This window comes from Zingiber officinale, chromosome 3A (assembly GCF_018446385.1).
Source record: "Zingiber officinale cultivar Zhangliang chromosome 3A, Zo_v1.1, whole genome shotgun sequence".
NCBI classification, from domain to species: Eukaryota; Viridiplantae; Streptophyta; class Magnoliopsida; order Zingiberales; family Zingiberaceae; genus Zingiber; species Zingiber officinale.
Genome location: NC_055990.1, coordinates 91,317,313 through 91,331,959, shown reverse-complemented (window position 1 = coordinate 91,331,959; position 14,647 = coordinate 91,317,313). Strand labels below are relative to the sequence as shown.

At 35.5% G+C, this 14,647-nt stretch overlaps 1 protein-coding gene and 1 long non-coding RNA gene across 3 annotated transcripts; one reads left to right on the top strand and one right to left on the bottom strand.

Annotated features, from left to right (window-relative positions):
• Positions 1 to 2,559: 2,559 nt before the first annotated feature.
• On the bottom strand, positions 2,560 to 5,721 carry LOC122052041 (probable xyloglucan glycosyltransferase 5). 2 transcript variants are annotated; one of them, XM_042613425.1, is made up of 6 exons: positions 5,593 to 5,721; positions 4,372 to 5,509; positions 3,973 to 4,281; positions 3,610 to 3,900; positions 3,421 to 3,534; positions 2,560 to 3,333 (listed from the first exon to the last, which is right to left on the bottom strand). In XM_042613425.1, the coding sequence occupies exons 2-6, from the start codon at positions 5,092 to 5,094 to the stop codon at positions 2,680 to 2,682; spliced, it is 2,091 nt and encodes a 696-aa protein (XP_042469359.1). In that variant the 5' UTR covers positions 5,095 to 5,509; positions 5,593 to 5,721; the 3' UTR covers positions 2,560 to 2,679. The 2 variants fall into 2 exon arrangements, with proteins under 2 accessions (XP_042469359.1, XP_042469358.1); XM_042613424.1 differs by having other exon boundaries at positions 4,372 to 5,693.
• Positions 5,722 to 11,695: 5,974 nt separating this feature from the next.
• On the top strand, positions 11,696 to 13,710 carry LOC122053886. Its single transcript, XR_006132428.1, has 6 exons — positions 11,696 to 11,793; positions 12,649 to 12,710; positions 12,834 to 12,899; positions 12,970 to 13,037; positions 13,171 to 13,204; positions 13,673 to 13,710. It is a non-coding gene; the product is annotated as an uncharacterized LOC122053886 (long non-coding RNA).
• The last annotated feature ends 937 nt before the right edge of the window (positions 13,711 to 14,647 follow it).

Below are 14,647 nucleotides of genomic sequence, written 5' to 3'. Positions count from 1 at the left end.
CAACGAAATTTAATATTTAATTTCCTTATAGTAACCCTAGGTTTAACCAAAAGAAACAATCGAATCACAAGATCGAAAAAAATAAAAGAACACAAACTCGAATCACAAATTTGAAACCTAGAATCATATGTCTCTTGTGTTTGGTATTTCAAAATCTATACAAAGAAAACTAGTATGATGTGGAATAGAATTACTAGTTATACCTTTCTTTGTAAGTAACAACCTCTTGATCTTCTATCGTATTCCTCTTCCTATCTCGGACGTCGTGTGAGCGACGATCTACCGAGACGAGAACCACCCAAGCTTCCTTCTTCTCCAAGCAAGTTTCGGCCACCACAAGAACTCCAAGAACCCTTAGGACTTTCCTACAAAGCTCATTCAACATATCAGATAACAAAACACCTTAACTTTGAACACTTTGACATAATCAAAATATAGGTTCGATCGTCGGATGCTTCTTGCACCAACAATCTTCCCCTTTTTGATTATGGCAACACGGTTCAAAGTTAAGTAAGAATATGACCGTTGAATTTAAACTATCAAACGTCACATCGGTATCCTATCACGTCGGGCGTGCGGTGGCAGGGGCAGGACACGTGGCGCATCGCCATGGATCGACATTTATTGACGGCATGGGAGCATGCTCAGCCATAATGAGTGGAGATTTTCACAATTTCCAAGAAATATGGGTGACGCCTGCCTGACTCGCGCTCGCCCGAGACAGTCTAAGCAGAGATTTTGCAAGTGCAAGCCTTCGTCGTTCCGATCGGATCGAGGGAGCATACATACGCCCGAACGATAAGCTTCAACGGGTCGATCGGCTAGGATCGGTCTTATTCCGATCAGAAACCACACAATGTCGAAGGCCGATCGGGAGGAAACCTACTCAGACAATTGTCCAGTCAGTCGGACTTACAGCCTCCTTTGACTAGACTTGAGAGGGATGCTTGTGATGTGGTAATGATCAAGGGCCCCACCCCGTTGCCACAGTGGAGGTCAAAGGAGGTCAAAGTCAGGGCGGTCAACGCATAAATGACATTGGTCGGTCGGGCGAAGTATGCTCCGACGGGGGTGAAGGCTCCGACCCGACACCCTCCTCAACATAGGGAGCAATCAAACAACTGACACTCAAGAGAAACAATGTGTCAGAAGCCGAGCCAAGCGGCTACCCCGCTCGGTCAAACAATAGAGATGCAAAGTTTAACTTTGGTCCAGCGACTGTTCCGCTCGTCCTGGCAACAGACTTCGATCGAGTGGTTACCTTGCTCGGCCCGACAACGAGCTTCAGCAATAACACAGTGGACATTCGGTCGAGCAGACACACATAGAGGAACAGCTAGGTTCTGGCCGGCCAGACGAGGTACCATGGCGGCGGAATTTCGGCCGAGCGACCAACTCGCCCGGCCTAGCAGTACACTTCTGATGATATTCAGTGATATCCTTTTGGGAGTTGGTGCCGCCGACACCGGGCATGGACTGCCAGAAGATCGTACGGTAGAAGCTTCCACTGTCACTTCAAAGATATGTTCGGCCTGTTAAGGTACTGTGTCAGAGACACTTTACCGACAAGTCTTTTCAAGGAAAACTTTGAGAAACGTGCTCACCTTGGGAAGTGTGCACGCGCGCTACCGGAGCTCTATATAAAGGGGGTCCAAGCATCGATGGAGGTATGTAATACATGCGAGATTCACTGTTCACGCTATAATAATCTCTTGTTGCTCCACTTTCCACTTCATCGTCGATGATTGACTTGAGCATCAGAGGGCCAACGCTGGGGACCCTTTCCCTACCTCGGCACTGACATAGTCTGTGTTACAGGTCTACGTGGAGTCCACAGGTCAACGTGAGTATCATATCCTTAACTTTCCGCCTCTTCGATTTTCGGATAGAATTATATATATAGAGAAGTTTTGGCGTAATAATAAAATTTTACCATATGATTTAATGATCACAGGTTCAAGTCGTAAATATTAACTGAGATAAATCTAATATGGTCTAATCGTTTTTTTTTTGAACCGTTTTAATATGGTCAAATATTAACTGAGCTTTGGCATTAGTGGAAGTTTCCAGACCTCTTTTTAATATAAAAACATATCAAGATCTTTCAGCGTTCGATATAAAATTATATAAATAATCTAAAAACATTATTATTTTTTTATTATTTTAAAAAATATTTAATATTAAAAAATTGAAAAAGCATTAAAAATTAATTCAAGTTCAGCCTGGTCCCAAAGATGTCGGAAGCAAAATGTCTTCTTCGCTCCTTCAATTATTCATCGCGCGGGATTTCATCTCCGACGTTGCTCCTACCGACAATTTATAGAAAGACCTCATCGAGTCCCCATCAAAAACCCTAGTCATCATCACCAACAAAGAACAAATTTAGGGCACAATTGATTAAAACACTAACCTTCTCTTTATTATTATTATTATTATTATTATTATTATTATTATTATTATTATTATCAACTGTGTAATATTAACTGAATGAATATAGATTATACAAGGCTTCTATATATCTTTTGAAGCAATGATCTTATTGTTTGAAGAGAGATGCAATGAACTGTCTAGTATCACTTGTTTGAGTTGTAGTAGAAAAACTTCCCAATGAACAAAATCAAAGAAAAATAAAATTATAGAGAAAAAAGAAGAAAAACTCCAATCTTGTTCATCAACATGTCAGCTCATTTGCTCCCCGATGAGATCAAGCCCGATTACGAGGAATGACACTCCCTGGAAGAGCAGAAAGTAGAAGTGAATCCCCTGCGCTGACAGCAAACTTCTGGCGGCCGCGGTGAGGAGGAGGAGCGAAAGGGCCAGCTCCTTTTTGTAAATCTTGTTGGACTTCTTTGGTTGAGATGAAGGTTTTAAGTGTTGTTGTCGTTCACTTAACTTGGCCAGCTCGATGAGTTCGCTTTCTGATGATTGTTTGTGGAATTGCAGAAGGCTTAAGCTCTTTGAATATTCCTTGTCTGCGACGGTCAGGAGATCGGATTCTGATGACCTGCCGGCCTTTTTGGTGACTACCCATTCGTATGAACTCCCTAGTTTGAATAACCCCGAGATCATGGCATTGAATTTTGTCACCGACATGGCGTTTTCGAAGAGAAGGTAAGGCACGATGAAGGGGAAGGATTGCAATGCCGGAAGAATGTTGAGGAAGGACATTATAACGGGCACATAGCAGATGACCCAAAAAGGCAATTCGGCCTCGGGGATGAACATGGACAACGGAAGAATTACACAAAACAACGTAAACGAATAGAAAGGAAGGACTAACTTCCGTAAAAGAAAGAAGAGAAGGATCAAGTTTGCCTTCTTCCATATCGAAATCTGCAATGAAGTCACTACTGCACTTGTGAGGCACTTGAATTCTTCCAAAGGCAGTTTAACTACTGTATATGAATAAGATCGAATTACCTTCGAAGTTATAATATCGGGAAGACATATCCTAAATAGATGCATTGGTCCAGAATGCCATCGATGCTGCTGTTTCCGATAGGCCTCAAATGATTCAGGGACTTCACATAAGACCTAGCTTGCATATGGATCCGTGTTAGTAATGTAAATGAAAAGGCAAACAATATGAGGTTCGTATCGAAAAACTACCTTTACATCATTCAAGAAGATGAACTTCCAACCATGGAGGTGAGCACGAACAGCTATATCCATGTCCTCGACTGTTGTTCTCTCGAGCCACCCTCCCGAGTCCTCTAACGCCTTGATTCTCCATACACCCGCAGTCCCGTTAAATCCAAAGAAGTTCAAGAAGATGCCATTCACCTGTTGCTCCACTTCAAAGTGAAAGGCGAGATTGATATTTTGAAGGCGAGTCAATAGATTCTCATTCGTGTTTATGAAGCTCCATCTCGCCTGGACCAGCCCAAGCTCAGGATTCCCCTGCACGACATCATATAGAAGAAGTCGACAATTCATCCCTAAAAAGATCGACTTCAAAGCATTCCCAAATACCTTGAAGTGTGGAATGGTAAGCTTGAGGAAATCAGGGTTGGGTTGAAAGTCAGCATCAAATATGGCAACAAACTCATAGTCTTTGACATATTCACAGCTCATAGCGGATTTGAGATTTCCCGCCTTGTAACCGGTCCTCACCAACCTATGGCGGTAGACGATGTTCACGCCTCTCTGACTCCACTTGGAGACCTCAGTGCTGATCAGTCGCTGGATGGTCTCATCATCAGAATCATCGAGCACTTGGATCAGCAACCGATCTCTTGGCCAATCGATTTCGCAAACCGTAGAAATCGATTGCTCATACACCTGAATCAACTCGATCAAACGACTAGTTATTACAGTGCTTTGGATCAAAAAGCTGCAATTTTTTTTGTAAGAACTGGAAGAGATCTTTACCTCTCTTTCATTGCACATAGGAATTTGGACAAGAACCATGGGGTACTTGTAGCTATCATCTTCTTTGAAAGGTTCCTCTTCGATCTTTGGTTTGATCTTCTTCAGTCTGATCCAGAAGCAACCAAAGCACAAGGCCAATCTATCCAGAGATTGGATGATGAACAAAACTATGCACATGTTTGACAGCGTCTGAATTGTGTAAGCGATGTAGTTTGCTCGGAAGAAAAGCCAATAGAGGTAGGTAGAGTGCATCCACCCTTGGATCTCGGTGGCCTCCGGCAAATGCAAGTTCTCCGGCAGCTGCTGGAAGTGCCACCGGTTCCAGTGAGCAATGAGCTCGAATGCCAGTGTGACAAGGGAGAAGAACAAGAAGGCCCTGATTAGCTTCAGCAGCAAATGGGGTTTCTCAGAAGAAGCAGCAGCTCGACGGCGGGAAAGCAACCTTCTGCCGACGACTCCAGGCAGCGCCCATAGCAGCGCCGCTGCTGACGCAAGGCGGCCGGCGGCGTGGTGGGCCTTGAGGAGCAGCACCCAAGTGAACTGCTTAGCGTTCTTGCCGCGCCCCTTGTCGGTGGAGGGGAACGCTTCGTCTTCATCAACAACCGCGGCAGGGATCTCGAGAACTGAGTAATTAGGGTTCTCCATCGTCACTACCACCGGTGTGCCTTTCTGCTGCTGCTTCTCCCTCGCCCACCACCCAGAGAGACCCGACCTCGGAGCCATTGCACAGCCGTACAAAAAGCGAACAGCTTCCAGATCGATCGATCAATCAATCAACCATTACAAATTCCACCCTCAAACTTGGATTTTCCCCTTTTTATTCAAGGGATTCAGCAAATGCAGAAACCGTGAGGAGGAGGAGGAGGAGGAGGAGGAAGAAGAAGAAGAAGAAGAAGAAGAAGAACACAAAAGGCGAGAGAGAGAGAGAGAGAGCTGGGATTACTGTTATTGACCTCCCTCACTCGCTAATCTTCCATGAGGAAAGGTACACTACCCGCAGTCGTAAAGCTTGAAAGCAAGTGGAGGAAGGAATCAATCAATGGTCTTAAAACGACACCACGACTCCCTGCTTCCACCATTACCAAAACTTACCATGGTTGAAATCCGAAAGAAATCTCGACTACCAGCGAGCGAGAATCTGGGGAGCTCCAGGAAATGGCGAACGGAGATTAGAGATTCATTAAACTCAGTAGAATAGCAGAAAAAAGTGGGGAGATTTACCAGAGCATTGTTACAGTGATGAAGCAAGAACAGAACTTTTTTACCGTGGAAGAGAGACAAGATGAAGAAGGCTTTTGTGAAGCCAACCACCAGCAGACTTGTCTGATTTCTTTTCAGTGCGTTCTTCCCATTTTTCTTTCCTTTTACATGGGCAATTTATAGTTTTACTGCATAATATTTTTTAACCTAAAATATTTAACACTTTACATCCTCAAAATTAATAAATAAATAAATATAGAACGGTTTCGGTAACAAGTATTTAATTATTAAAATTATGAGTAAAAATGAAAATGACGTTTTACATTTTATAAATCATCAAAATACCGCTCTATATTTATTTAAGTATTCAGAATACTTTCTATATGTTACCGAAACGGTTTCATAATATATAGAAATTATTCTGTAACCATTATAACTTATCCACGATGAGTTTACATTTTAATTTGATTAAAGTAAAATAGATAATTTTTTATATTGTAACAATTATTGAATTATTGTTACTTGTTGTAGTTAAATTTTAAATTATGAATACTTTTTACCAATTTAGTGTAAAAAAATTATTTTAAAATAGTCGTAGAAGTTACTAAATACTTACCACCATATTATTATAATATTATATTAGATATTACATAGTGTAGCAGCTACATAATAATTTTTAGGTATTATAATAGTCTGTAGTTGTTATAATTGCATTGAAAATAAAAAGTAATACTGTAATAATTATTTGATAATTTTTATATGTTGTAATATCTATTCAATAGTGTTATATATTAAAATAGTTATCGTTAGTCGTTATAATAACATTGGGATGATATTTTTGAGATAAAATCATATATGGAACACTTTTGTTTTTTTTTTTAAAAAAATAAAAGATTGTTTTCTTTTAATTTGGAGTGTCGTTTTTATTTTTTTATCTAATTATATTTAGTCAATTAAAATTTCTAAACATTATAATTAAGAGTGTTTTATATTTTTTGTAAATATTATGTAAAGTTAAATGGCCATTTTATAAAATACAGTTTTTTAAAAGATAAATAATATAAAATTATTTGCTTTCCAAAAAAATGTTTTATGTTTAGTCACAATTAAGTTAAATGTCTTACTTGAATTGGGTAATTATGACGGTTTCTTTCGCTGTGGAAGGAGGCATGTCATGGATCCTCCTTTTATAAAGTATTAAAAACTAAAATATTTTAATCTTATACCCATATTAATTCATTAATTAGGTCTATTTTAATCATACATGATCAAAGAAAATAGATGTCAACAATAAAATTTATAGCACATTTTTATTAATAAATTTTGATGATTGCAAAAATAAAAAAATGGAGATAAAACGTTTTTTTTAAGAATGATATTAAGAATTAATTGATAGGAGAATTAATAAATATAAAAAACCATTTAAATTTTATAATATTAAGGGGATCATTTTATATACTTTTTAATTATTTCTTTCTTGATTAATGCGTTAGAGCTGGAAGTGTTTAAATTACTTTTAGAGAGGAAGGCAAAAATTAAAATTTATTTTTAGTTATTGACCAAAATTGGTTTAATATGAAACACTTTAGCCAAACCTAATAAATTAAAATAATTATAAATAATTTTGATTAATCATAAACCTTTCCTAAAAAAATGATAATCCTAATTAACCTCATAAATCTTTCATAGTTTAACTAAAAAAATGCTCAATGTTAAATCATACTAATTTTGTCAAAAATTGCTATAATAATATTTGACTATTTTTGATTCACTACAAAAAAACAATAATTTAGGGACGAAAGTTTGAGACGAAAATTTTTCGTCCCAAAATTGCAACAATTTTGGCAACAAATATAAAATTTGACCCAAATTAGAAACGAAATCTGCAACAAAAAAATTTCATCGCAAATTGCCAACAAACAATATTTTCGTTGCAAAATTCGTTCCAGAATCTGGGACGAATCAAGGATTCGTCCCAAATTCTGGGACGAATTCTGGATTCGTTCCAGAATCTGGGACGAATTCTGGATTCGTTCCAGAATCTGGGATCTGGGACGAATCAAGGATTCGTCCCAAATTCTGGGACGAATCCAGGAATTCGTCCCAAAATCTGGGACGAATCCGGGATTCGTCCCAGATTTAAAAAAATTAAAAAATAAAATAAATATTATTCGGAAAGCCTAAATATAGACCTAGAGATCTCGGAATTTAATGAAACAAATTTCTATGCGTTCATAATTTTCTCCTGATCATAAAAATATCCTAATCCTGAATTTTAACATAATATATTGAGTGTGGTGATTTTTTAACATGAATATGACCTAATGCTTAATAAAAAATTCACCACAGTCAATATAATATGTTAAAATTATGGATGAGGTTATTTTAAAGATCACAAAAAAATTAGGAACCCATAGAAACTTGTTTCATGAAATTTTGACATCTCTAGATCCATATTTAGTGTCTCCGAATAATTTTTCTTTTATTTTTAAATTTTTTTAAATCTGGGGCGAATCCAGGATTCGTCCCAGATTTAAAAAAATTAAAAAATAAAATAAATATCATTCGAAAGGCCTAAATATGGACCTAGAGATCTTGGAATTTAATGAAACAAGTTTCTATGTGTTCATAATTTTCTCCTGATCATAAAAATATCCTAATCCTGAATTTTAACCTAATATATTGAGTGTGGTGATTTTTTAACACGAATATGACCTAATGATTAATAAAAAATTCACCACAGTCAATATAATATGTTAAAATTATGGATAAGGATATTTTTTAGATTAGGAAAAAATTAGGAATCCATAGAAACTTGTTTCATGAAATTCCGACATCTCTAGGTCCATATTTAGTGTCTCCGATTAATTTTTCTTTTATTTTTTTTATTTTCTTAAATCTGGGACGAATCCTGGAATTCGTCCCCAAATCTGGGACGAATCTTGGAATTCGTCCCCAAATCTGGGACGAATTCAGGAATTCGTCCCAAAATCTGGGACGAATCCAAGATTCGTCCCAAATTTTAAAAAAATAATAAATAAAATAAATATCATTCCGAAGGTCTAAATATGGACCTAGAGATCTTGGAATTTAATGAAACAAGTTTCTATGCGTTCATAATTTTCTCCTGATCATAAAAATATACTAATTCTGAATTTTAACCTAATATATTGAGTGTGGTGATTTTTTAACACGAATATAACCTAATGCTTAATAAAAAATTCACCACAGTCAATATAATATGTTAAAATTATGGATGAGGATATTTTTTACATCACAAAAAAATTAGGAACCCATAGAAATTTGTTTCATAAAATTCCGACATCTCTAGGTCCATATTTATTGAAACATAGATAGTTTAGTGTTAATTAAGTATGTTAGCGTTTAACGTATGTTTGAATATGTGTATAAAACTTTAAATATATACCTACATATGTCAGAATTTCATGAAACAAGATTCTATGAGTTTTTAATTTTCTCTTGATTGTAAAAATGTCCTCATCTATAATTTTACCCTAATATTTTGAGTGTTGTGATTTTTTAACTTGAATTTAAAGAATTTGGTTTAAAAAATCACTACACTAAATATATTAGGTTAAAATTATGAATAAGGATTTATTTATGATTATTACAAAATTAGGAACCCATAGAAACTTGTTTCATGAAATTCCGACATCTCTAGGTTCATATTTAGTGTCTCCGATTAATTTTTCTTTTATTTTTAAATTTTTTTAAATTTGGGACGAATCCTGGATTTGTCCCAAAATCTGGGACGAATCCAGGAATTCGTCCCAAAATCTGGGACGAATCCAAGAATTCGTCCCAAAATCTGGGACAAATCCAGGATTCATCCCAGAATTAAAAAAAATGAAAAAATAAAATAAATATCATTCGGAAGGCCTAAATATGAACATAGAGATCTCGGAATTTAATGAAATAAGTTTCTATGTATTCATAATTTTCTCCTGATCATAAAAATATCCTAATCCTGAATTTTAACCTAATATATTGAGTGTGGTGATTTTTTAACACGAATATGACCTAATGATTAATAAAAAATTCACCACAGTCAATATAATATGTTAAAATTATGGATAAGGATATTTTTGAGATTAGAAAAAAATTAGGAATCCATAGAAACTTGTTTCATGAAATTCTGACATCTCTAGGTCCATATTTAGTGTCTCCGATTAATTTTTCTTTTCTTTTTTAATTTTCTTAAATTTGGGACGAATGCTGGATTCGTCCCAAAATTTGGGACGAATCCTGGAATTCGTCCCCAAATCTGGGACGAATCCAGGAATTCGTCCCAAAATCTGGGACGAATCCAGGATTCGTCCCAGATTTAAAAAAAATAAAAAATAAAAAATAAAATAAATATCATTCCGAAGCCCTAAATATGGACCTAGAGATCTCGGAATTTAATGAAACAAGTTTCTATGCATTCATAATTTTCTCCTGATCATAAAAATATACTAATTCTGAATTTTAACCTAATATATTGAGTGTGGTGATTTTTTAACACGAATATGACCTAATTCTTAATAAAAAATTCACCACAGTCAATATAATATGTTAAAATTATGGATAAGGATATTTTTGAGATTAGGAAAAAATTAGGAATCCATAGAAACTTGTTTCATGAAATTCCGACATCTCTAGGTCCATATTTAGTGTCTCCGATTAATTTTTCTTTTATTTTTTTATTTTCTTAAATCTGGGACGAATCCTGGAATTCGTCCCCAAATCTGGGACGAATTCAGGAATTCGTCCCAAAATCTGGGACGAATCCAAGATTCGTCCCACATTAAAAAAAATTAATAAATAAAATAAATATCATTCCGAAGGTCTAAATATGGACCTAGAGATCTCGGAATTTAATGAAATAAGTTTCTATGCGTTCATAATTTTCTCCTGATCATAAAAATATACTAATTCTGAATTTTAACCTAAAATATTGAGTGTGGTGATTTTTTAACACGAATATAACCTAATTCTTAATAAAAAATTCACCACAGTCAATATAATATGTTAAAATTATGGATGAGGATATTTTTAACATCATAAAAAAATTAGGAACCCATAGAAATTTGTTTCATAAAATTCCGACATCTCTAGGTCCATATTTATTGAAACATAGATAGTTTAGTGTTAATTAAGTATGTTAGCGTTTAACGTATCTTTGAATATGTGTCTAAAACTTTAAATATATACCTACATATGTCAGAATTTTATGAAACAAGATTCTATGAGTTTTTAATTTTCTCCTGATTGTAAAAATGTCCTCATCTATAATTTTACCCTAATATTTTGAGTGTTGTGATTTTTTAACTTGAATTTAAAGAATTTGGTTTAAAAAATCACTACACTAAATATATTAGGTTAAAATTATGAATGAGGATTTATTTATGATTATTACAAAATTAGGAACCCATAGAAACTTGTTTCATGAAATTCCAACATCTTTAGGTTCATATTTAGTGTCTCCGATTAATTTTTCTTTAATTTTTTAATTTTTTAAAATTTGGGACGAATCCTGGATTTGTCCCAAAATCTGGGACGAATCCTGGAATTCGTCCCCAAATCTGGGACGAATCCAGGAATTCGTCCCAAAATCTGGGACGAATCCAGGATTCATCCCAGAATTAAAAAAATGAAAAAATAAAATAAATATCATTCGGAAGGCCTAAATATAGACCTAGAAATTTTGGAATTTAATGAAATAAGTTTCTATGCGTTCATAATTTTTTTATGATCATAAAAATATACTAATTCTGAATTTTAACCTAATATATTGAGTGTGGTGATTTTTTAACATGAATATAACCTAATGTTTAATAAAAAATTCACCACAGTCAATATAATATGTTAAAATTATGGATAAGGATATTTTTGAGATTAGGAAAAAATTAGGAATCCATAGAAACTTGTTTCGTGAAATTCTGACATCTCTAGGTCCATATTTAGTCCTCCGATTAATTTTTATTTTTTATTTTTTTAATTTTCTTAAATCTGGGACGAATCCTGGATTCGTCCCAAAATTTGGGACGAATCCAGGAATTCGTCCCAAAAGTAGGGACAAAAATGGCAACAAAATATTTTTGTTTCTAAAAAACCCTATATCCCTTAATCCCACATATTCTCTTTACCCGATCTCCTTCTCGCAGCGGCGGCTGAATCCTTCTCCAGCGGTGGCGGAATCCTTCTCCTGCAGCGGCGCAGGTAATCCCTCTCCCCTCTCCCATCTCCCCTCTCATCTGTGCGCGGCGCCGTGCCGGCCACGCTTGGCCATATGTGGCCGCGCTTGGGCGCGCCTGGCCGCGCGTGGGCGCGCCTGGCCGCGCGTGGGCGCGCCTGGCCGCGCGTGGGCGCGCCTGGCCGCGCGTGGCCGCACCTGGCCGCCGTCGTCGTGCCTGGCCAGGCGTGTCCTCGCCTGGACGCGCCTGGCCGCCGTCGTCGTGCTTGGCCGCTCGTGGCCGCACCTAGCAGCGTGTGGCTGCTCCTGGACGGGGCTGCTCACCTGGCCGCCGTCGTCGTGCCTGGCCAGGCGTGTCCTCGACTGGACGCGCCTGGCCGCCGTCGTCGTGCTTGGCCGCTCGTGGCCGCACCTGGCAGCGTGTGGCTGCTCCTGGACGGGGCTGCTCCGGTGGTTTAAATTCCGATACAGTACTTATCCGCTGTTTGTATGCTTATCCAGTTACAATGATGATTGATTTTGTAACCTTGATTCAATCAACTCATTTTAGGTCAACATTTTATGTTATTTCTTTGAACGGTAAGAATTTGGACTTGCTAAGTCTCAGTAATTTATTCATGCATTGAATTTGTGCTTTCCATCAAATTACGCCTCTGATTTCTCATCTTATCTCCTAAGTAGAATGATAGTTGGCTTGATTTTGTGGGTTCGGCTTATCAACAAGAGTCGTCTACTGAAATTGATCATCATTCATGGCCAAAAAAATAACATTTATAGCTACTAAAAGAACAAAGTTTAGAGAGACTAAAATGCTAGTGAAAAAAGTACAAATGATTTATTATGTTAAGGTATTGACTAAATTTGTAATTTTGTTTGTGCAGGTCTCGCTCGGTGTAGTTGGAGACACTCGTATCATAAAGCACTTTTGTAGATCTTCCCCGTGGTATTCTAGCCTATCTTTAATATGCAAACTTACCAAACTTATATCTCACTGAGTTTTTTATATACTGTCTCAGTTATAATTTTATTTATTTTATCAGTTAATACATTGTATTTGTTCCTACAGGTCATTAGAGGTGACATCTAATATTTTTTTTCCCCTCTTGTTCTACAAGCTATTTGAAGAAAAATGGTAAGTTTTTGAAAGTTCCTTTTTATGAATCAAATTTGCAATTTACTTTATCTTATATTGGAATTTTTAGTTCCGCTCTAAGTCAGATTCCTCCGCGTGACGATGATGATGATGGCGACGATGATAACGATGATGCTGGTGATGCTATTTCATGATTTTAATTATGTCTGATGATTATTTGTCTCATAATTAGTGTTTTATACATTAAACCATGCCATGTTAACTTTTCTAATTTTTATTTTATTTAATATTGTTAATTTGTTTTTAACAGGATTGGTGAGGCGAAATATGTATCGGAGAAAAAAGTAAGTATTAAATAACACACTCGTAGTTGAACATGTTAGACTTTTAATTATATTTATATATTTTTAAATTAGTTATATTTGAAAAGTTAAATAAAGGTATCTTTTTATATATTTGTTGAAATTTGATATTACTGCATTATTACTTCAAATTCCAAATTATGATTAGAGTTTGCCTAACAACCAAGTAACTATGAGTACTTAAAGACTAGTATCAACTAATTGCTCATATATTAGTTTGTGCTTTTTTCATTTCAGACATTTTCATATTATAGGAATTTTAAGAATACATCTCATTCTCTCTATGTTTGATGAAATATAGTATTTGTAAAACTTGTTTGATAAGGTGAAATATGGTATATCATAACAATTTGATACAAATGAAACTGTTAGAATTGTGAGATTGTTAGAATTTAAGTTATTATCTTTCTGGTTACACATGATCTGGTTTATTCGTTTGTTTGTATGCAGGAAGAGAAGAGTTGATGGGGATGAAAGATTTTGTGGAGAAAGAAGATGAGTTGATGTATCTTAGTTTTTTTTTTTAAATTTAACTCCTTGTTTAACTTCTTGGATTATTAGACTTTATAAATATTTAAGTGTTGAACTTGTATAATATTTTGGAGTCGTTTGAAGAAGATGTTGAGAACTTTGAATTTGTTGTATTGTGATTTGATTTCAATTATTAATATATGTATCTGAAATAGGATGTGTTGAATGTATATATTGTGTTATTTGTGATATTGTTAATTAGGATGTGTTGAAAGTCTATATTTTGTTATTTGAATTTGTTATATATATTTTATTTGAATTTATTGTAGAAATGTATAGTTGCTGGATTTTTTTTTTTAATTTAGGAATGAATTTGGCAACAAAAATAATTTGTTCCAAGCTTATCCATTGATAATTTTGCAATAAAAATATTTTTGTTCCAAATTTCATCCCAGATTCTGGGACGAATATGCGGATTCGTCCCAGAATTTGGGACGAAACTGCGGATTTGTTCTAGTATTTGGGACGAAATTTGGAATGAATATTTATTTTTTAAATGAAATTAGTATTTTCGTTACCAAATTCGTTGTAAATTTTGCAACAAAATTAATATTCGTTGCAATGTGTCATGAAAATTAGCAACAAATTTGGCAACAAAAATATAATTTGTTGCCAAATTTGGGACAGATTTGGCAACAGAATTAAATTCATCCCCGAATTCGTCCCCAAATTCGTTGCTAAGTTTGCAACAAAATAAATTTTCGTTGCAAAATTGTATAGTATTTTGGGACAAATAGAGTTTTTTGTTGCAAAATTGGCAACGAATTTGGGGACGAAAATATTATTCATCGCCAATTTTGTCCCCAAATTCGTTGCCAAATTTCCAACGAACAAATATTTGTTCCAAAAGTTGGCATCAATAATTTTGGGACGAAAATATTTTCGTCCCAAATT

Coding starts and splice junctions, on each gene's coding strand:
- LOC122052041 (XM_042613425.1), bottom strand. CDS start 5,094: ATGGCTCCGAGGTCGGGTCTCTCTGGGTGGTGGGCGAGGGAGAAGCAG. Junction 3,901..3,972: donor TTACCATTCCACACTTCAAG/GTATTTGGGAAT, acceptor GATGTCGTGCAG/GGGAATCCTGAGCTTGGGCT. Junction 3,535..3,609: donor TCTTCTTGAATGATGTAAAG/GTAGTTTTTCGA, acceptor TATGCAAGCTAG/GTCTTATGTGAAGTCCCTGA.